Raw genomic sequence first — 22,667 nt, 5'->3', positions numbered from 1 at the left:
AGCACCAGGCCCAGGCCCGACCGCCGCCAGCAGCGTGCTGAGGACGCCGGGAGCGGGCGGGGGCGCGGCCATCTTTGCTGAGGGCAGCCGCTCCCGCCCGGCGCGGGCCAGCAGCGCGGCGCCCCCAGCGCCATCTTGAAGCCGGGAGCCAGCGTGGGACGCGCCAGCGAGGCTGGGGCGCGGTGTGACCCGGAACGGGAAGCGCAGTGCGGCGGAGGTGCCACTTGGCTGCCGAGGCAGCGGCGGGGGCGGAGTGGGCTGAGGGGAGGTGCGAACCGGTCTGGCAGTCTCCTCGCGCCTGTTTGCCGCGGCCGCTGCTTGCTGCCCCTCTGTAAAGAGCTGTCTGGGCTGCCGCCGCTTCCCACCTTCCTCTCCTCGGGGTCGGTGGGGTGCAGGGGAAGGTGCCGTTGTCAGGTGAGGGCCGGGCCTGCCGGCCCTGGGGCCGGGCCGTTCCCGACTCCCAGCCGTGCAGGTGTCACCCTGCCCGCCCTTTGCAACGGTGTCGGGCAGCCCCGGCGCAACAGCGGCTGACACACGCCAGGCCCAGAGGGGCTACCACTGGGGGCTGAGCCGGCCCGAGCCGCCAGGCGAGAGACATGGCCGAAGGCCTTTCCTGGCAGCTTGGTGTGTGCACGGGTTAAGGCGTGCGGGGCGAGGTGGAAAAGTTGCTGTCGAATTTCACTTTAAGGGACCGGACAGAAAGCAGCAAAATGGATGACTTCCGCTCCATCTTCCTGCTGTCTTTGGCCATGCTGGTCGCCTGCTATGTGGCAGGAATTATCCCCTTGGCAGTTAATTTTTCCGAGGTAAGACAGCTTCGACAAACTACTGGTTGGTTGCGAAGGGAGAAACTAGGTGGAGAACTGTGCCAGGAGGAGTTGGGGCTGTCCTCTTGCGAGTACGACAGTGCTGTTAAAGGTGATGTCGAAATTTAACCAATTTAGAAGGAAGTTGTGAATGTCGTACTAGTTTTCACTCAAAGTCGTGGTGTAAAATTATGCTTATCCTGCGGTGTGTGTAAAAGCCATTTAAACAGCTTAGATTTTAAGCGAGCATCCTGGCTACAGAGGAAGTAAAGTCTCTGCATGTAGGGGGAGGCCGTGATGTGAACTGGATATGGTTATTCATACAAGCTCATGTCAGAAACTGCTGAAGTCAAGAGTTTAACTTCTGTTACATGCCAATGGGCTACTCAAACGAGGGCTTTTATAAACAGTTCCACACATGTACCCAGAAAACTCTGGCTCCCGATTTTGTTAGCATGCGATGCCGAAAACTAAACCTTAGCTCTTTGGTTACAATGCAGCTTCAGGTTCTGCTACTGTTCCATGTAACTCGTTTGTTAAGAAAAATGTCTTGGGTACATAAAGGTATTCCACTCTTCTGGTGAGACCACATCTGGAGTACTGCATTCAGCTCTGGGGCCCCTGATATAGAGAGAATATAGACCTGTTGGACATGATGAGGAAGCTGGAACACCTCTCCAATGAAGACAAGCTGAGAGTTTGGGTTGGTCAGCCTGGAGAAGTGAATGGTCCAGAGAGACCTTATAGTGGCCTTCCAGTACTTAGAGGGGACCTACAGAAAAGCTGAGGAGCTTTTTGTAAGAGCATGTAATGCTAGGACAAGTGGCAATGGTTTTGTGCTGAGAATGAATTTAGATTAAGTAATGGAAAGAAGCTCTGACCGTGAAGGTTGTGAGACACTGGAACAAGCTGTCCAGAGTGGTTATTGCCCCCCTGGAAGGGGCAGGTTGAAGGACAGGTTCGATGGGTCTTTGAGCAATGTGATTTAGCACGAAGTGTTCCAGGGGTTGAGAACTAGATGATATTTAGGGTCCCTTTTTCAACCCAAATCATTGTGTGGTTCTGTGACTGTTATGCGAGAGTGAGACTTCTGTAGATTTAATGAGTTTCCAAGTGGTGAAGGAGTTCAGAAGTAAACATTTGAGTACTTCTAACAAATGACTGGTGAAGACGTCATGATTGTTCCAGTCTCTGGATGTCTGCCAATAACCTCTGATGCCTGAAGGATTTTTCTCTTTCTAAGTTACCATTCTTGTATCAGATGTGGAGTAGTATGAGTTTAATTGTTCTGAGGTAATAGCTCTCTTAGGTTTCCTCTTCCTGCTGGGAGCAGTGCTTCTTTTGGAAATCAGAGTGCTGGAAGAGAGATGTGACTTGTTCCCTCAAGTCACAGATTTGGTTGTACCTCTCCTTTGGTCTCATCATTGCTGGGAAGCTTTGGGAGCAGGAGGCTGTGAGCAGCATGGAAGAAGAGACTGTTTATTTTGTTAACTAAATGGTTTGAAGCATGAGCATTTATCTGGGGTTGTTTAGCCTGGAAAAGAGGAGGCTCAGGGCAAACCTCATTGCTCTCTACAACTACCTGAAGGGAGGCTGTAGCCAGGTGGGGTTGGGCTCTTCTGCCAGGCATCCAGCAACAGAACAAGGGGACACAGCCTCAAGTTGTGCCAGGGGAGGTCTAGACTGAATGTTAGGAGGAAGTTGTTGCCAGTGAGAGCGATTGGCATTGGAATGGGCTGCCCAGGGAGGTGGTGGAGTTGCTGTCCCTGGAGGTGTTGAAGCCAAGTCCGGCTGAGGCACTTAGAGCCTTGATTGGCTACGACTGGGTGAGCTTGGGCATCTCTTCCAACCTGCTTGATTCTATAATTCTGTGACTTTTGCCCTCACTTACTGCTGTTCTCAGTGTCTCAGGACAGGAGACTTCTCTTGAAATAGTAACTTCTTAGTGTGTGTTATTTTTATGGGTCTTTCAAATTGACAGATTGCTGCATGAAAGCAAAGAGTGCTCTGATTTTACAGCAGTAATAGAATAGTATTATTCATTTGTGTGTGTAGAAGAGATTACAACACTGCAGTACAAGAATAATCTTGTTTTTCCTTGTAAGACTCTGTTTTTGCAGAACTGCTTCAATGGTATTGAAGATGTTCTTTTCATGTAGATTCCCCCTGTATAAAGATTTACCAACTAGAGCTGCTGTGTCTGCCATGATAAAGTGTGTGCTTGTGGAAACTTTATAGGTGTATTCATCTCTTGATTTTTCCCCAGTAATGTTGTAATTGTTTCCTTATGGTAACATTTGGCCTGTTTTCAGAAAGCTAATTGTACACCTGGGAGTAAGCTCTTCACCACGAGAGTGGTGAGAGGCTGGAATGGGTTGCCCAGGGAGGTGGTTGAGGCTCCATGCCTGGAGGTGCTTAAGGCCAGGCTGGCTGAGGCTGTGTGCAGCCTGCTCTAGGGTAGGGTGTCCCTGGGCATGGCAGGGGGGTTGGGACTGGCTGATCCTTGTGGTCCCTTCCAACCCTAACTGATTCTATGATCTCTTGACAACCTCCTATGCTATGCAGGTACTGCCTATGTTGGTGTCATTGTGGTGCATGAAGGAGAACCGATGGCATCATAATGACACCCAGCAAGCGGTTTCCCTTTAGTCAAACATTGATCTCTGTCTGCAGGTCCTCAGGAATTAATGTTAGTATTTTGGTACCTCTCAAAACATCTCACTGTGCGTGGAAGATGAGGGTTCTGCCACAAAAAAAATGCATGCCACAGAGTAGTTAAGAGGATCTGAAATCCTGTGGCTGCTATCTGACCTATGCTAAGGGCTCTTAGAGAAATGATGAGAGACAGGCTGTGCATGCTGTGGTGTTTTAGAGTCAGTCAGATCACAGGCTCACAGGATGGTAGGGGTTGGAAGGCACCCAAGGAGATCATCCAGTCCAACCCCCCTGCCACAGCCAGACAATACTATCTAACACAGATCACACAGGAACATATCCAGACAGGCCTTAAAAGGCTCCAGAAAAGGAGACAGATGTTTATGTAGTTGGATTTTCAGGACATGGCTTTGATGTTGACCTGTCAATATTGTAGTTACCAGCAGACAAAAAGCCATAGTATATTGTTCATCTAATAGTAAAACAGTGTTGAGTTAATTTGGGGGTGAGGCAAGAGTTCTAAGTGTTTTGTCCCAAATTAGAATTTAACTGGAAAGATAAACTTTACTAATAGTAGCAAGCACTTTGTAAACTCTTCATTGTGTGTTTTAACCTCTCAGAAATAGTTCCTGAAACATGAGTTAAACTATTGTTCTTTACTGTCTATGACTACCTGAAGGGAGGCTATAGCCAGGTTGGGCTCTTCTTCCAGGCAACCAGCAACAGAACAAGTTGGACACAGTCTCAAGTTGTGCCAGGGGAGGTGTAAGATGGATGTTAGGAGGAAGTTGTTGTCAGAGAGAATGATTGGCATTGGAATGGGCTGCCCAGGGAGGTGATGGAGTCTCTGTGGCTGGAGGTGTTGAAGCAAAGCCTGGATGAGGCACTTAGTGCCATGGTCTGGTTGATTGGGTAAGGCTGGGTGCTAGGTTGGAGTGGCTGAGCTTGGAGGTCTCTTCCAACCTGCTTGATTCTATACTATAAAAATATTGTTCATGTATTTAGTCTTTTTTTAAGGCTTTTAATTACACATTTGTAATACATGTGTAGCAAATATATTTTGAAGTCTGTTTTTGCAGAGTGGAAATGGTATCATCATGGTCAGTAATTACATGGAAGGTGAATTTTTTTTTTCCTTTTAATTGCTGTAAATGCCTTTTAAAGTTCTTAACACCTTTTGAAATACTTCTGGAAGGTTTATAAATGTTTGTAAAAAAAAAACCCCAAACAACCAAACAAAACCAGTAAGCACTGTTCTGTATTTATGCATCTCCTAATCAAATTGAGAAGGAAAAAAGGCTGTGTTTTGGTGCAGTTCCCTCACTCAAAACTTTTGAGTTAGCCTTTGATAATTATTTTGGGTTTGTATTATTAATCATGTATTAATCTTTTTTCATCACCCCTCATGCCAGAAGGACCCTTTGCTCCCCTCCCTTCAAGCCTGCAGGGCAGGGGTTGGAAACAGGATTTTCACACTTTTCCTCTCCCATTCGGACCACAGAATGAGAGGAATTTGGGATATCCAGGATTCCCAGACAAGGCCTGGAGCACAGCCCTGTGAGGAGAGGCTGAGGGAGCTGGGGGTGTGCAGCCTGCAGAAGAGGAGGCTCAGGTGTGACCTCATTGCTGTCTACAGCTACCTGAAGGGAGGCTGTAGCCAGGTGGGGTTGGTCTCTTCTGCCAGGCAACAGAAGAAGGGGTCAGAGTCTCAAGTTGTGCCAGGGGAGGTATAAGATGGATATTAGGAGGAAGTTGTTGTCAGAGAGAGTGATTGGCATTGGAATGGGCTGCCCAGGGAGGTGGTGGAGTCACCATGCCTGGAAGTGTTAAAGCTAAGCCTGTCTGGGGCACTTAGTGCCATGGTCTGGTTGATTGGCTAGGGCTGGGTGCTAGGTTGGACTGGATGATCTTGGAGGTCTCCTTCCAACCTGGCTGGTTCTATGATTCTGTGATCTAGTTAGGGTATTTAGTCCCTTCAGCCATATAGTGCAGCTACCCTAGAGCTGCAGGGCCTGCAATAGTGTAGTTCTAGAACTTTACTCAACACCTTATATATTTATTGTTTTAAAATACATCATCAGATCTTTTGGGTACAAAAGTATCTTTCTCTTACATTACTTCTTGGTGCAGTTTTATGTTTTTTCTTTAAGCAAGGCTGGTTTCCAGTGATGCCCTAATAAATCCAAGGCCATGAAAGTATGGCAGCCCTAAGGATAAGCACCTTTGTGATTGTTTCTCTTATCTTTCTGGTGTTGCCTTGGTAATTTAGTTTTCTTTCTTTACCTTTTGTTGTTTAGATCAGCAGGTTTGGAGAACAGGTAATTGTCTTGTGCTCTGCTGTACCTAGCAGAGAGTTTAGGGAGCTTGCAAGTTTTAAGTGTGAAAGGAAAGATTGATTTGAATACAAACTTAGATCATAGCTAAAACATAGAGTTTCAAACATGTTTCAAAGTCCAGGCATTTCCAGTATCTGTCTACCTCTGCAGACTTTAAAGTATGAAGTTCTAGATGATGAATTAGACCCCAATAATCAGTAGTGCTCACTTCAGCAATTTTTGCTGTTGCCAAGCATGCCACGTGTCATTTCTTCTGTGGTGTTAATAGTCAAATTGTTTGTTTTAAATTTCCTACCTCAGTTGGTTGCATCAGACACTGGATATGTTCACCTTTCAGGAAGTTAATCATTAGAAATACAGGACTGTGCAAATGAGGCTCTTGAGTGAAAAGCAGCAAGAGCTTTTGTGGCTTGTTCTCTGTTTCCTCCTTCCTCCAGCTTCTGTTAATGAAGGAGAGTCAAGAAAGCCTTTGGATTCTTAAAGATGATGTTTGTTTTGTGCTTGCTTGCAGGAGAAGTTAAAGTTGGTGACTGTCCTGGGTGCTGGGCTGCTGTGTGGAACTGCGTTAGCTGTCATTGTGCCAGAAGGAGTACATGCACTTTATGAAGATGTTTTGGAGGGTAAGAACCAAACCCAGATGGCTTTGCTCAAGATAACTTGGGTCATGTACTGAGGCTTGTTTCTAGGGCTTTTAACATGAGATTGGTGGAGAGGTTTCACAGCATCATGACACAAAGCTTCCATAGGCATGGTACTGCATGTTTATGGTGATGTGACAGAGGACTGATCAGGCTGTGCATCAATGACTCTTCCTGGGTGATCCAGTCATTTGTGGGCCCAGGTGCTTCACTGTGCATGAGACCTCAGTCATGCCTAGTGTTCCTTTTTCTGGCAAGAGTTAGTTTAACTTCTACTGGCACTTCAAAGGAGGTGTAAGAATGCCTTTGGCAGAGAATGGAATTGTGAGCTATTTGCTGCTGAGTAGATTGCTTCTCATTGAAGCAATTGCAGAAGGTGTTTTATAGACCTATACTTTTTCTTATAAGAATTTATTCCTTGTAGACTGAAGAGTGTCTTGGAATTAAGTTACCAGAAAATTATGGTTGTACAGGGATAATTCACAGAGTAGGAAGGATTTCTTGGGTGATGGTGTCCATTACACCTACATTCCAGCTTGCGGTTCCAGATGCAAGCATCCACTGCTGTTGCTGATGCTCAAAACTTCACACCCTCTAATGAATAGCTCAAAGCTAACAGCAATCATGTGTTCTGTAGGGACATGGCTGTCGAGTACATCTTAAAAGCCTTAGTAAACCTCAGTTGGAGCTTTAAGCAGTCAGGGCCCGTTGCCTCTGTTTGGAGTGATGTTTTTGCCATTCCATGTATGCATTTTTCCAGGATGCTCAGAATCAGAGATTTGTCTGAAGGTCAACAGCAACTGCTTTCTGGTTGCAGCAGAGACAAATATAAAGTTGAGGTTCTAGAGAACTTAGCAAGTGTCTGATGTACTGTTGTTGGTAATCTGGGATATCGAGAAATAACTACAATACTTTTCTTAGGCTACCATTTCCCCCCCTGTGTCTTCACTGTTTTAAATGTTGTTTTGGTAATATGCTTTAATTTTCTGTGCTTTAATTGCCACTATATTTATACTCTGCTTAGATTTAAAATTTACAGAAGATAAATGTTGTTTTGGTAATATGCTTTAATTTTCCCTGGTTTTATTTCCCCTGTATTTATGCTACTCTGCGTAGATTTAAAGTTAACAGAAGATAAATGTTGTTTTGGTAATATGCTTTAATTTTCCCTGCTTTAGTTGCCACTATATTTGTATTACTCTGCTTAGATTTAAAGTTAACAGAAGATAATATATAAAATCATCCTTTATCAAGAAGTGAAAGAACCTCTGATTAGGCTTTTGTACTGTACTGTAATTTTTGCACTCTAATGAGCTGTAGTTGTGGGTTGCTTTCCGTTTTAATTCTGAGTAGACTAAATTTTTCTTGTAATGATATGGCTGGCAGTAAAGACAATTACTGTGGACATTTGCCTTTTTCAACAAACCAGGGCTTGATCACAGGAAATCTACTGTGCTCTCTTTAAGTTATGGAGCATATAACTCTGAAGTTTACTATGTGGAGAGAAAAAGGCAATTCTCATTACTGCAGTAGTAATAATCAGAAGTATTTATTTAGGAAAAAAAGAATTTTCTGTGAATCATTTCATTCCTGAACTCACAATATGGAGTCTCCTATGAGGACAGACTAAAAGAGTTGGGGCTCTGCAGGCTGCGGAAGAGGAGGCTCCCAGGTGACCTTCTTGTGGCCTTCCAGGATCTGAAGGGGGCCTACAAAAAAACTGGGGAGGGACTTTTGAGGCTGTCAGGGAGTGAGAGGACTGGAGGGAATGGAGCAAAGCTGGAGGTAGGTAGGTTCAGACTGGATGTTAGGAAGAAGTTGTTGAGCCTGAGAGTGGTGAGAGGCTGAACTGGGTTGCCCAGGGGAGGTGGTTGAGGCCCCATGGCTGGAGGTGTTTAAGGGCAGGCTGGATGAGGCTGTGGGCAGCCTGCTCTAGGGTAGGGTGTCCCTGGGCATGGCAGGGGGGTTGGCACTAGGTGATCCTTGTGATCCCTTCCAACCCTGACTGCTTCTATGATTCTAATTGGTGTTGTTTTTGTAGAGAAGTAGGATATTCAGAGTGAAGTTTTAGATGATAATAACATAACAGCTTTTAGTGCCTAGCTGGTGGTTGGGTTTGCTTGATTTTTGGGATGAGTTTCTTTGTTTTAAAAATTCATCCATTTAGGTAATCAAACCTAGGAAGGTGCCTAAGGGAACATTGAGGTATATTTGTAAAACAAACAACAAGTGAGAGGTCTTTGTTTTCACACTTTGGAGTATAATTTAACTCTGAGCCTGGTTGTTAGAGAATAGGTATTTGTCATAGGTACAAAAGCCATTTTACTTCTGTATTTTCCCACAAGCCACAGAATAACTAACTTGTAGTTTTTTATTTTTGTAGGCTGAGAACAAGTAGCATGTCATGATTTTCATTATTAATTGATCATAACCTATGTATACATGTTGTGGAACCTTGATCTGAGTGTTGCCAAGGAGAGACTTCTTTGAGGTTACTGGAGAACTGACTGCCCAAAGTGACTGTGGGGTCTCTTTCTCTGGAGACTTTCAAAACCTGTCTGGATACATGCCTGTGCAACCAGATATGTTAGCAGGGGGTGTGGATTACATCATAGAATCAGTCAGGGTTGGAAGGGACCACAAGGATCATCTAGTTCCAACCCCCTTGCCATGCCCTGGGACACCCTACCCTAGAGCAGGCTGCCCACAGCCTCAGCCAGCCTGCCCTTAAACACCTCCAGCCATGGGGCCTCAACCACCTTCCTGGGCGACCCAGTCCAGCCTCTCACCACTCTCATGCTCAACAACTTCCTCCTCACCCCCAGGCTGAATCTCCTCACCTCCAGCTTTGCTCCATTCCCCCCAGAAGAATCTCCAGAGGCCCTGAGCTCCCTGCTAGCCCTCAGTCTCACCTGCCTTGGGCCAGCTTTCTGTTGCTGCTTCTGCTGTGAAGCCAGCAAAGGCTGTCTGGCAACAGTCTGCAAGCCACTCACATTTCTTAAAGCCCACGAAATCCAAATTCCCATCCAGAAATGTAATCCAAGCAGGAAAAAATGATTTAGAGTGAGTCTGTATCCCAAATGGTGCACACTGAAGCATAGACACCCCCACGCACACGCCCTGCCAAAAGGGGAGAATGCCACAGTCAGAAGAAAACCCACATCAATTTCTGCTAAGAAAAATGATTCTCTGTTCCCTCTCCTCACTCATAAAGTCTGGTTTAAGACCAGAAAGAAGCAAATCAAAAGTGAGTGAAGAGGATAGCTGAACTCCCGGACTGAGCAAAGCAACACTCCCATCCTTGTCCCCCTGCCTGGCTGGGCAGGCAAGGCAGGATGTGCAAGTGTGCACCCCAGCTGCAGGGCAGTTGCTGGCATAGTTAGCACCACAAGGAGACCAGCACAGGCAAACTGCCCCACAGTCAGGGTGGCAGCTGAGGCAGCCTGTGCAGCTCACCCTGAGTTCCAGGCAGCACCAGGTGGGTTTGGCTGCTTGCAGAATCCAGTGCCTGAGGGAGGGCTTTGCTTTCTCTCACTGCAAGCACAGCAAACTCCAGAGAGCTGTGAAGCATACTTTAAAAAATTCAAATCATTTGCAACAACTTGCAGGGTAAGTTCAATTAGGAAACACAGATAGCAAAAATTGGTTCCTTTCTGCTCTGGAGAACGTCACAGAATCACAGAGTTATCCAGGTTGGAAAAGACCTCTGGGATCATCGAGTCCAACCTATCACCTACCCCTTCTAATCACAGAATGGTCTAGGTTGGAAGGCACCTCAAGGATCAGCCAGCTCCAAACCCCCACTGTATGCAGGGACACCTCCCACTAGAGCAGGTTGCTGAAGGCCTCATACAAACTGGCCTTAAACATCTCCAGGGAGGAAGCAGCCACAGCCTCCTTGGACAACCTGTGCCAGTGTCTCACCACCCTCACTGGAAAGAGTTTCCTCCTAACATCTGGTCTAAATCTCCCCCCTGCCACTTAAACCCATTCCTCCTCATCCTGTCATGACAAGACCTTGTCAGTAGTCCCTCCCCAGCCTTCCTGGAGGCCCCCTTCAGATACTGGAAGGCTACTATTAGGTCTTCTCCAAGCCTTCTCTTCTCCAGGCTGAAGAGCCCCAACTCTTCATAGGCTGTTCTCATAGCAGAGCTGCTGCACCACGTGGTAGGGTGGCCACAGAGCAAAAAAGGAGCAGCAGGAACAAGGGTGCTGGTGGCTCTCAGGGATTGACAGGACTGGGGGGAATCTCCAGAGCCCCTTTCAACCCTTATCATTCTCTAATTGCAAACAAATTAAATTCCTCTGACAACTTCAGTTCTTTGTGAAACTGACAATCACTTTCAGAAAGATTACTCACTGTTGTTTTTTTTTCATGGCTTGAAATGTTCCAAAATAAAGTTAACTTTTGAATGTAGCTGGCAACAGTCTTGCATGGCCTGAGGTTGTTTATTGATCAGTCAATGTTTGTGAAATCTTTCAAGGGTCACCAAGTAGACTCTGCTGTGGTTATTCTGTAGTAATGGCATTGTGCCCACATTTTGTATACTGAGATGGATATACAATTATATCTAATTCAAAAAGGTGTATGAATACTTCAGCAAGAAAATGACTTGCTAGAGTCCAGTTTAGGCTGCTAACATCTGAAACTTCTGAAGAATAGTTGCCAACCAGAAGATCTCCCCAAGATGACAGAAAGTTGCTTTTTTGTCATTTGAGCCACAGGTGATGTTTTGAGTCCTGATGTTTTGCTGTGCTTTGTTTTGTTTATTGCCATTCCTGTTTTTAATGAAGTTAGCTGTGTGAAAGTTATGCTGTTGCTGACTTGGAAAAAAAGAATCTGTGTTGACCTGTAGTTGATATAATTAAAACATTAATGTGCTTGATTCAAGTAAAGTAAATCACCTGAAGTTGTTGGCAGAGAGAGTGATTGGCATTGGAATGGGCTGCCCAGGGAAGTGGTGGACTTGCCGTCCCTGAAGGTGTTGAAGTAAAGCCTGGATGAGGCACTTAGTGCCATGGTCTGGTTGATTGGGTAGGGCTGGGTGCTGGGTTGGACTGGATGAGCTTGGAGGTTTCTTCCAACCTGCTTGATTCTATGAATTAGTGATTGATGCTTTGAGATACAGAATTGAAGAGGAAAATGCCCATGTCATGTCTAGTCTTCTGTCTCCTGATTTGTTTGCTTGTGTGTTGCAGGGAAGCATCACCCAGCAAGTGAGGTGCAGCATGTGATGGAGTCTGAGAAGGTAGCAGAAATGCCAGCGGTACCCGAGTATGGCCATGACCACTCCAGGTTGCATGCCTACATTGGTGTATCTCTTGTCCTTGGCTTTGTCTTCATGCTCTTGGTGGATCAGATAGGCAGCTCTCATGTGCACTCTACAGATGGTAAGTATTCACTTCAGGCAGGTTTGCTAATTAATCTTAATTAGTTGTTTAAATCTCAGTTGTTACTGGGATGTAATTTGACCAGTTGTGTTCAGAGTTTCAGTAGGTGCTTTACAAACATAAGGCAGGATCTGTGTGAAATGTTTATGTTGGAAATCTCTCCTGGAATTGATCCTAAGTTGAGAGGTCGCTTTGGGCTATGAGGATGATCAGGAGGCTGGAGCACCTCTCTTATAAGGACAGACTGAAAGAGCTGGGGCTGTGCAGTCTGCAGAAGAGAAGGCTCTAAGGTGACCTCACTGTGGCCTTTCAGTATCTGAAGGGGGACTACAAAAAAGCTGGGGAGAGGCTTTTTAGGCTCTCAGGGAGTGACAGGGCCAGGGGGAATGGAGCAAAGCTGAAGGTGGGGAGATTCAAGCTGGACATGAGGAGGAAGTTGTTCAGCCTGAGAATGCTGAGAGGCTGGAATGGGTTGCCCAGAGAGGTGGTTGAGGCCCCATGGCTGGAGGTGTTTAAGGCCAGGCTGGCTGAGGCTGTGGGCAGCCTGCTCTAGGGTAGGGTGTCCCTGCCCATGGCAGGGGGATTGGAGCTAGATGATCCTTGTGGTCCCTTCCAACCCTGACTGATTCTATGATTCCAAATAACTAGGAGCACCTGTGGTGTGGGGGTGGAGGGTGACTTGACACATGAGTTATTACCTGGTTTACAGTATCACCCATAGGGGATTTCTTTGGCTTTCCAAAAAAATTCAGGTTTGTCTTGTCTTTCTTTGTTATTCTTGTTTAATTTTCATGCATGTAGGTAAAATCTGTAAAGAACAGAAAGTTAACTTAAGACTGCAGAAGTTGCTAGGTGTAAGCTCTGGTCTTCTGTAAGGGCACAGCCAGACTCCCACAGTAGTCTAGGACCTCACTTACTTCAAAACACTTCCTGCTTAGTCCAAAGGTTTCTCAGTTTAATCAGAAGACTCTAAAAATGCCTACAGTTGCCTTTATTTCTTGCCTGCATCTGCATGCTCAGATTCTAGCTTGAAATGCACCAAAGGTGTTTCATTATCTGAAAAGGTGTTTTATTGCCTCTGGCTACTCATTTTCTCCCATGTTATCTCCTCTGATGGTGGAATCTGGCCCTTAAAATTAAGGAATTGATCATGAAGAAAAAGTAAAACACATACAAAGGAGAGGAGATATGCCCTGGCTGGATCCTTGGCAGTTCATTCTATAACTGCATAAATGCTTGTATAGTGTTAGTGTGAGGGACAGATGTGAGGCCAGTGCAGAGACTGTCACCTGTGTGCACTTGAGGAGAATAAACTGTGTCACAGCCGTGGCTCACTGATTTACAGAGCTGTTCAAAGGAAACTGTGACAGTGAACATGACAGGGGGATGGAGGTGAGCAACTGCCAGGAGAATCTTTGGTCTGCAGAGGTTGTAACACTTTCCTATGTCTAATCGGAGCAAATACCAGGAGGAAATTGACTATGGTCTGTGTTAAAGGTACATACTCTACCTTAGAGTAGTAAGTACAGTTTTATCTGGCCTGTACCTCTTACAGGACATGTAGTAGTGTTTTTGTAATGCTTTTGAAAGCTGCTGAAGTAAAACACTGTTTCATTAGAACCAACATCTTGTAGTTTCTTTATCTCCCAAGTGGATCGATTTTGCTATGTCTAAACTAGAAAAATTCTGCAGATCAGAATGGAAGTATGAAGTCAGGTGTGGTGAAACTCTCCTTGAGTGTGTTTAGTTCTGGTCAATCCAAAACAAATATATTCAGATGTTCTGTTTGATATTAGTGTATTATTGCAATCATCCTGATATACTTTATGCAGCTTATTGCTCAAATAGGCTCCCCTTCATTCAGAAGAAAATACTTTTGTCTTAGCCAGCTCACTTCCTGATTTGACCCACTGGGCAGCTGTATGGGTGCCTTGGCATAAAGACTGGAGGCTTGAGAGACAGGCAGGAGGAAAGCAAAGGACCTGACTTTCTGTTCTGGTGGCAGTGCAGATATAAAGTAATTGGCTAAGTGCAGTTTCAGTCAGCTTACTGACCATTAGTATAGTTAAATAATGTCTCTTCAACTGTTTGGAATTAAACAGTTTATATATATGGACATAAAATGTTGTGGAGTCTACTTCCCTGGAGGCTTTCAAGGCCTGTCTGGATTTGTTCCTCTGTGATCTGTGCTAAATTGTGTGATCCTACTCTGGCAGGGGAGTTGGACTCGATGATCCCCTTGGGTCCCTTCTAACCCCTAATATCCTGTGATATATGCATACAAATATATATATATAAAAGTTTGGGTTGGAAAAGACCCTTAAGGTCATCCAGTCCAATTTTCAACCCATCACCACCATGGCATATAAACTATATCCCCAAGTGCCTTAGCCACACATTTCTTGAACACCCCCAGGCGTGGGGACTCCACCACTCCCTGGGCAGCCTGTGCTAGGGTTTGAGAATGCTTTTGGTCAAGAAGATTCTTCTAATCTCCACCATAAACCTCCCCTGGCACAATTTCAGGCCATTTCCTCTCCTCATATATCAAATAAGGTGTTTCTATATTTGTGTAGGGCCCACCTGCCCTATTCATTGCTGAGATTCTTTGTGGCAGCTTCACTACCAGTTACACAGCTCCTAGTGGTGGATATTACCCTGATGCTCTGTATAATGAGCTAGTCTGAAACTGTCCTCAGACAGTTGGCAAAAGCATTGCAGTCAAAGCACTGGACCTCAGGCAGCAGTGCTTGCATTTGTCCTCTGTGGAGTGTAATGTTGGAGGGAGTTCCCTGTGAGTGCTGCCATGACAAGTAGAATTGACTGTTTATGAGGAACTGCCAGACAACTGATGCCACAGACTTCCCCAGAGTGTCACCTGAAGGAAAATGCCAGCACAGAGCTTTGTGGGGAAAAAAATCATCCTGACTCTTGGAGCAGCTCTGGATTCAGGGGGTGTAAAGTGAGATTTTCTTCTCCTAGGTAGCACGGAACTTGAGCATTTGGTTTCAGGACACCAAGAAAAGCAACTGCTTCTGCCTAAATCACTCATCCTGTAAACTGCAAAGAATTCTTTATGATGATGTCAGTAGTTTGCTGGCAGAACTTCAGGTGATGTGAAGGTGTTAGGTATCAGCTCCCTCTCTGGAGGTGTTCAAGGCCAGGTTGGATGAGGCCTTGAGCAACCTGTTCTAGTGGGAAGTGTCTCTGTGTATGGCAGGATGTTGGAACTGGAAGATCCTTGAGGTCCATTCCAAACTAAACCATTCTATGATCAAACTGTTTTACAGTAAATCTAGGGCCACTCAATACAAGTGAGATGTTGAGGTGCTGGAAGGTGTCCAGAGAAGGGCAACAAGGCTAGGGAGGGGCCTGGAGCAGAGCCCTGTGAGGAGAGGCTGAGGGAGCTGGGGGTGTGCAGCCTGCAGAAGAGGAGGCTCAGGGCAGACCTCATTGCTGTCTACAGCTACCTGAAGGGAGGCTGTAGCCAGGTGGGGTTGGGCTCTTCTGCCAGGCAACAGAAGAAGGGGTCAGAATCTCAAGCTGTACCAGGGGAGGTGTAAGATGGATGTTAGGAGGAAGTTGTTGTCAGAGAGAGTGATTGGCATTGAAATGGGCTGCCCAGGGAGGTGGTGGAGTCGCCGTGCCTGGAGGTGTTGAAGCCAAGCCTGTCTGGGGCACTTAGTGCCATGGTCTGGTTGCTTGGCTAGGGCTGGGTGCTAGGTTGGACTGGATGATGTTGGAGGTCTCTTCCAACCTGGTTGAGTCTATGAAATACAGAAGATGCTAGTTTCTGATGTAATTGCCTAAGCAGCTGATATAGACATGCAGTGATTTTTTTCCTTCCAGCATGATTTATGAATATGTTTTCTTTATCCTGACTTTCCTTATGACTGTTTCAGATCCAGAAGCTGCAAGATCAGGCAACTCCAAAATCACCACAACGCTGGGACTGGTAGTCCATGCTGCAGGTAATGTGTGACCTATGATTAGCATCTGACAAGGACTTGTTTTGCTGTGTGTCTTATCTTGGCAATCCCCAGCACAGATACAGGCTGAGGAGTGGGCCCTGCAGTTCTGGGGTGGTGAAAAGCTCAAGATGAGCCTTCAGTGTGAGTGCAGCCCAGACAGCAACCCTGTGCTGAGCTGCAGCAAGAGCAGTGTGGGCAGCAGGGCAAGGGAGGGGATTCTGCCCCTTGGCTTTGCTCTCCTCACACCCCACCTGCAGTCCTGTGTGTAGTTCTGGAGCCCCCAGCACAAGAAGGACATGGAAGTGTTGGAGCCAGTCCAGAGGAGCCCACCAAGATGCTGAGAGAGCTGCAGCAGCTCTGCTCTGAGGACAGGCTGTAAGAGCTGGGGTTCTTCAGCCTGGAGAAGAGAAGGCTTTGAGGAGACCTTGGAGTGGCCTTCCAGTATCTGAAAGGGGCCTCCAGGAAGGCTGGGGAGGGACTATTGACAAGGCCTTGTAATGACAGGATGAGGGAAATGGGTTTAAACCAGTAGAGGGGAGATTTCAAACTCGGTGTTAGGAAAGGTGAGGGTTCCAGTGAGGGTGGTGAGACACTGGCACAGGTTGCCCAGGGAGGTTGTGGATGCTCCTTCCCTGGAGCTGTTCAAAGCCAGGTTGGATGAGTGGGAGGTGTCCCTGCCTATGATGGGGGGGTTGGAACTGGATGAGTTCTGAAGTCCTTTCCAACCTAAACCATTCTATGATCTTTCAGGGTGTTGGAATCACTTGGGCTTGGGTTTGAACGTGGGTTGTTGGTTTTTTTAAACAGAGTAAAAAATAAATTTTAAAGGCAGGACAAAGGAAATTAAGAATCCTTCCCAGAAGTTACTGGGAATATGTACTGCAGTGCTTAGATTGTTCCATGCTGTTTTATTTGGGCATTTTCAGTCTTTTTTCCCATCAGAAGAATAGTGCAATGCTCAGCCATAGAATAACTGAATCAGTCAGACTTAGAAGGGAGCACAAGGATCAGCCAGTTCCAACTCCCCTGCTATGGGCAGGGACACCCTACCCTAGAGCAGGCTGCACACAGCCTCAGCCAGCCTGGCCTTAAACACCTCCAGCCATGGGGCCTCAGCCACCTCCCTGGGCAACCCATTCCAGCCTCTCACCACTCTCATGCTCAACTTCTTCCTAACATCCAGTCTGAACCTACCCACCTCCAACTTTGCTCCATTCCCCCCAGTCCTGGCACTCCCTGACAGCCTAAAAAGTCCCTCCCCAGGTTTTTATTAGGCCCCCTTCAGATGCTGGAAGGCCACAAGAAGGTCACCTGGGGGCCTCCTCTGCTCCAGCCTGCAGAGCCCCAACTCTTTCAGTCTGTGCTCACAGCAGAGCTGCTGCAGCCCTTTGAGCATTCTCCTGGCCCTGCTCTGGACACGCTTCAGCATCTCCACATTCCTCTTGTAATGAGGCTCCAGAACTGGATGCAGTACTCCAGGTGGGGTCTCAGCAGAGTGCAGTAGAGGAGGAGACTCACCAGTCCCTGCCTCTTCAGTTCTTTTGGCTGTTTTAGCTATTAAAGTTCAATAAATGCTAATACATTTAATAAGTAGCATGAAACACTTTAGATTTTCCTTGTTAGTTGGCCTCTGATATGTTGTTTAAGAACTTCTGAAAGAAGGACATGATAGGATGAAGGGGAAAGATTTGAGTGAAATGCATTTGGACTAACTTGTGAAGACTGAGAAATTTATGCACGTGTTGGTGATGTGTTGTAATTTTCACTACGTATGTGTAGTATAAATATGTTATAAAAGGCTACTGTATGTATGCCATAAGATGTTTATCTACAAGATATTCCTTCGTTAAAATTGTGTATGTATACTAAGGGTTAATACAATATCTATTTCCCATTTCATTTACAAGCAGTATTTACAATGGTATTGATATTGGGAAATTAAAGGATTGCAATGAAACATTATTTTCAGTGCTTAGAATCTAAACCAGGTTTTAAAAATTAGGCAAGAAGACACTTCTGTAGAAGTCAAAAATAAGAGATATTGTTACCTGCTTCTAATGTATTAGGATGTGTCAGGAGGGAATAGATTGTCTGGTTTTTATGATCTTGGGAAGTAGGAGACGTGACCTGTTGAGGGTCGTCTGATATCTTGAAATTGATGTGGCTTAACAAGCAAAAGGAAGAGGAGAGACTGAGGGAGCTGGGGGTGTGCAGCCTGCAGAAGAGAAGGCTCAGGGCAGACCTTATTGCTGTCTACATCTACCTAAAAGGCGACTGCAGCCAGGTGGGGTTGGTCTCTTCTGCCAGGCACCCAGCAACAGAACAAGAGGACACAGTCTCAAGCTGTGCCAGGGGAGGTCTAGGCTGGATGTTGTTAGGAAGTTGTTGTCAGAGAGAGTGATTGGCATTGGAATGGGCTGCCCAGGGAGGTGGTGGAGTTGCTGTCCCTGGAGGTGTCGAAGCCAAGCCTGTCTGGGGCACTTAGTGCCATGGTCTGGTTGTTTGGCTAGGGCTGGGTGCTGGGTTGGCCTGGATGAGCTTGGAGGTCTCTTCCAACCTGGCCAGTTCTGTGATTCTGTGATGAAGTGACTTGTGTTTTGGTCTGGGATTGTTAATGGCATTTTGAGTAATGGGACTTTGCAGTCAATGTGTTTTTCATGTGGTCAGCTGCTGAAGGGGTGGGACAGCTGGAAGTGATGAGGAATAATCCATGAGTGTGCACTGCTCTTTCAGCTGACGGTGTTGCGTTGGGTGCAGCCGCTTCTACTTCTCAGACCAGCGTCCAGTTGATAGTGTTTGTTGCAATTATGTTGCACAAGGTAAGCTGTCATCCAGAAAAGTCTTGTTCTTTAAAGAGCTATTAAAGCAGGCAGATTACTGAAGGTCTCAGGTTTCCTTCATGATGCAGTGTGGAGCTGTGTAGTGCCATTGACATGAGCACTGCCTTTCTCTGAAGCTAGTGTGGTGGTGCATTGTTTGTTGTTAAATTAACCCACAGACAAACAAAATTAACCCAGAAACAAAAACCCCAAAGAAGCCTCTCTGTGCTAGCAATAGAATTTTTCTGCTGTAGGTAAAGAAACTGTCCTAAGGAGATGTAATGCTGTCAGGGTGACAAAAACCAGAATTGCAGAAGCTAATGGAGAGAGAGACTCTTATCAGAATCAACATGTTAATGTTTATAATGGTTACACAAATGGTTACATGTACTCTGGATAGCCAGAACATGGCTATTAAGTCAGAACTCTGGCCAGCCTGATCTAGGGTAGGGTGTCCCTGCCCATGGCAGGGAGGTTGGAACTAGATGATCCGTGTGGTCCCTTCCAACCCTGACTGATTCTATGATTCTAACACGAGTTTCCTTTAGGTACTGGTATTAAGGTAGGGCAGCTTGCAGAGCTCTACTGATCTGGGTTAACTGCAACTGTTATTAGTGCTTTCCCTGAATTTCTTCCAGCTTGGTGCATTTCACTGTAGTAAGTTGTATTTCAACTTGATCTCAGATTGCTGGGGGACTTCAGAAGGTATTGTATTACCAATGACTATTGTTTTTTTGCAGGCACCAGCTGCCTTTGGCCTGGTTTCCTTCTTGATGCACGCTGGGCTGGAGCGGAATCGCATTAGAAAACACTTGCTGGTCTTTGCATTAGCAGCACCTGTTATGTCCATGGTGACATACTTAGGGCTGAGCAAGGTAGGTGTCTCATTTCCCTGTGCCCACTTAGAGGTGGAGTTTGGCAAGAGGAGTATTACATGAGTTTCATAGGGCATAATTCCAAACTCCTTGAAAAATTTAGCAGGATGGAGATTCATAAAAGCATTGGTAAAAGAGGTAGCAATATGTGACTATGTGAAACAAAACCTGAGCCATGCTGCCCCTCAGAACCTCATCTACAACTCCTCAACTATAGAGTTCAGTTTAGCTTTCTTTGAAGGCTGATTTCTGTCTTTTCTCCTTTCTGCTGTTCAATGTGAGACACTGTAGCATGCACAACAGGGGCCTGCTAAAGGGCCTTGCTACCCTCCATGACATACGCTGAGAACGATTCACTTCCAGGTTGTATCCAACTGTGTAACCAAGCAATTTTTGTTTCACTCTTGTTTCAACATGCAGGTAAAAAATACTGGTTTTTAGTTTTCCCCACCATCCCAAAATTGATCCTTTCTGTTCAGAGTCTTTTTCACACTCTGTCAGAACTTGAGTCCTTGACTACAGCAGCCTTTTTGCCTCTCATACTTGTTAAAGCATGCCTTGTCTTGCCTCTGTACAACAAATGGCCTGTGAAATGGACCTCTGCACATGAATTTATCATCTCTGTCCAAATCAAATGGTTTTGCTTCTCAAAGGCCTTGTGATACTTCAGGATTTCCAACTGCTGTGCTCCATGCTGGTGACAGACTAGTGTCTCAGAATCATAGAATCAACAGGGTTAGAAGAGTGTGTAAAGATTCTAACATACAACCTCACAAAACTCAGGGCATGAGAAGGAAGATTAAGTAAATCTAAGGGCCAATAATCCCTCTACTTGCTGGAAAGGAGTTAAATTGATATTGCAGTGCAGGGGACAGCAAAAAAGGGTTTGGTGTATAAATAGAAATGAGAGTTTGCTGTTTGGGCATTCTCTTGGTGTGGACTCACTGAGAGCTCGTTTGATACTTCAGAGAAAGCAGAGACTTGATAAAGTGTAAGGGCTGTCACAACGAGGGGGAGTAGTTCTGGAGCAGAATGTGTGTCTCTGCTCTTGAAAAATGACCACAGCAGAGGTCTCACACCACAGCAGAGCTGGAAATTGTTCAAGAAACGTTTTGAAAGTTCTATGAAAGAGTCTTCATTTCACCATGCTTGATGTGTAGCATGATCTTAATACTAGAATGTGAAGAGCTGCTCACTTTTGATCCAGAAGATGCTTTTCTTTATGAAGCTTAGGTAGAAATTCTGGAATAGTTTTGGGTGTTGAGTTGTACGTACAAATCATCAACCCACAATATTGAATGAGTAATCGTTTGAGACTTACTTGGTAGATCTTGCCCTGACTAGCAGGGGACCAGATATTTAAAGGCTAGCATTGTAGTTGAACTCTTTGCTTAGAAAAAGGGGGAGGAACCACCCACCACTCTCTCCAAAAAAAAAACCCCTACAACCAAACACTAACCACTAGTGTCTAGTGCCCAACTGAACAGCCCTAAAAAACCCCCACCACTCTTGAGTGTCCTTTCTGAAATTCATTGCTTTGCCATCTGAACTTCTCTTTTTTTGAAGCACATTTTTGTCATTTTCACCTCTTGTACGTTCCTGTGAGATGGTCAAACAAGATGCTTCTGTCCAGACTCTTAATTTTCCCATCTGCAAGAGATCCTAGAGGTCTGAACTGACCTAACTAGGATTGAGAGGTGCCATTCTGACCCCAACATCAACTTTAGAACGCCGGTTGCTACACATAAAGTGCAAGACAAAACAACAGATGAAACCATTGTCATTGTGAAGGAAGGAGAGTTGCTGGAAATCCTGCCGTGTCCAGACACTTAGAGAATATTTCTGCTATTGATTGGAGAACTTCTTACTGTAATTCTTTTTTGCTTTCTTCTTTTTGTTGTTTTGATTTCAGAGCAGTAAAGAGGCCCTTTCAGAAGTCAATGCCACTGGAGTTGCTATGCTCTTTTCTGCTGGGACTTTTCTTTATGTTGCCACAGTTCATGTCCTCCCAGAAGTAGGAGGAATTGCTCATAGCCACAGATCTGAATCAAGTGGAGGGAAAGGACTCAGTCGTCTGGAGGTGGCAGCCCTTGTAGCAGGATGCCTTATTCCTCTCGTTTTGTCCATTGGACACCATCACTGAAGGCTCCGACTTCACTCTTCTCCTCAGTCTGAGATGAGCAGTACAATGCCAGCTGCTCCCTTTATCATTGTCTCTTACACCATTATCCACACCATCCACTTCATGGAGTTCAGAGGAAGCCTTGATTGCAAAATGAGGAATACTGGGCAAGCTTTTTTTAGTGCTTTGACAGCCAGACATAAATTCTGTGTAACTTTCTTTTCTGAAGACATTTGCTATTTTAATTGTTACTTCTGGCCCTATTCTCAGGGAAGATGAGATGTGGAGTTTAAGAAAGGTGAGCAGGGAAGAACTTAAGAGACTCATCATGAAATAGCAACCACCAAAGTATCCTGCAATTCAGCTTTCACAGATGAACAAAGAATGGCTGCCTTGAGAGAGGTTGAAGTCTTTTGAAGTCTTACTAATGAAGAAGGGGACTCTCCCCCATCGGTTCTATGTTGTCCTGACAACACTACTGCTCCTTGTGATGTTTCTCTCTAACTGTATTGCAGAAATGGGCTACACTTGGAACTCTGGACAACACTGTTATTGTTACAGGAGCGTCACAGATGGGAAAGAAAAGATGTAGGCAAAGTGTAGGATTAGAGTAGGAAATCAGCTGGTAAGAAAAAAAAGTACAAATGAATTTTGCAGCATATTCCATTGTTTAATACAAAGGGTAGAAGCAAGGAAAATAGTGTTTGGTTGTTTGTGCAGTTGTAGATACATTTTTAAAAGGCAGTATTTCCTGGGAGGTGGTCTTCTGCCAGGTCAGTAAAGCACAGGCACAAAAAAATGTTAGCAGCCAGTAGCTAGCAGGTTCTGGGATCACACTGTGAGCGAGGTGCTCATAGTGTCCTTTGAAATCAAGCTCTGCTGGGCTCTGAGGAGTAGAAATCTGATGGAGAAAGCTGTTGAGGGACCAGTGAACTTGACTAGCTCATTGTCAAACGTTTGAACTTCTGAACTCAGCAGTGATGCAATTGGTTTTTTGGGATTGTGTTCGGTTGGGTTTTTTTTTTCCCCATTAAATAAAAGGCTAACAAAACAA

The 22,667-nt window shown here is 45.5% G+C and overlaps 1 protein-coding gene across 2 annotated transcripts; it reads left to right on the top strand.

The window, feature by feature from the left end:
- The first annotated feature begins 11 nt into the window (after positions 1-11).
- Positions 12-22,667, top strand: SLC39A9 (solute carrier family 39 member 9). 2 transcript variants are annotated; one of them, XM_064143499.1, is made up of 8 exons: positions 12-217; positions 689-806; positions 6,309-6,417; positions 11,635-11,826; positions 15,729-15,797; positions 18,531-18,616; positions 19,357-19,491; positions 21,404-22,667. In XM_064143499.1, exons 2-8 carry the CDS (start codon positions 711-713, stop codon positions 21,632-21,634), a joined length of 918 nt encoding a protein of 305 aa, XP_063999569.1. In that variant the 5' UTR covers positions 12-217; positions 689-710; the 3' UTR covers positions 21,635-22,667. The 2 variants fall into 2 exon arrangements, with proteins under 2 accessions (XP_063999569.1, XP_063999578.1); XM_064143508.1 differs by lacking the exon at positions 689-806 and having other exon boundaries at positions 16-268.

This window comes from Pogoniulus pusillus, chromosome 1, assembly GCF_015220805.1.
Source record: "Pogoniulus pusillus isolate bPogPus1 chromosome 1, bPogPus1.pri, whole genome shotgun sequence".
NCBI lineage: Eukaryota > Metazoa > Chordata > Aves > Piciformes > Lybiidae > Pogoniulus > Pogoniulus pusillus.
The sequence above is the reverse complement of the archived record's forward strand: the minus strand, read 5'-3'. Positions and strand labels throughout refer to the sequence as shown.

What these genes read in the sequence shown, in the direction of transcription:
- SLC39A9 (XM_064143499.1), top strand. Translation starts at nt 711, where the DNA reads ATGGATGACTTCCGCTCCATCTTCCTGCTGTCTTTGGCCATGCTGGTC. An exon ending in TCATGTGCACTCTACAGATG is followed by an intron (nt 11,827 to 15,728) that starts GTAAGTATTCAC and finishes TGACTGTTTCAG; the next exon opens with ATCCAGAAGCTGCAAGATCA. An exon ending in TTGCAATTATGTTGCACAAG is followed by an intron (nt 18,617 to 19,356) that starts GTAAGCTGTCAT and finishes GTTTTTTTGCAG; the next exon opens with GCACCAGCTGCCTTTGGCCT.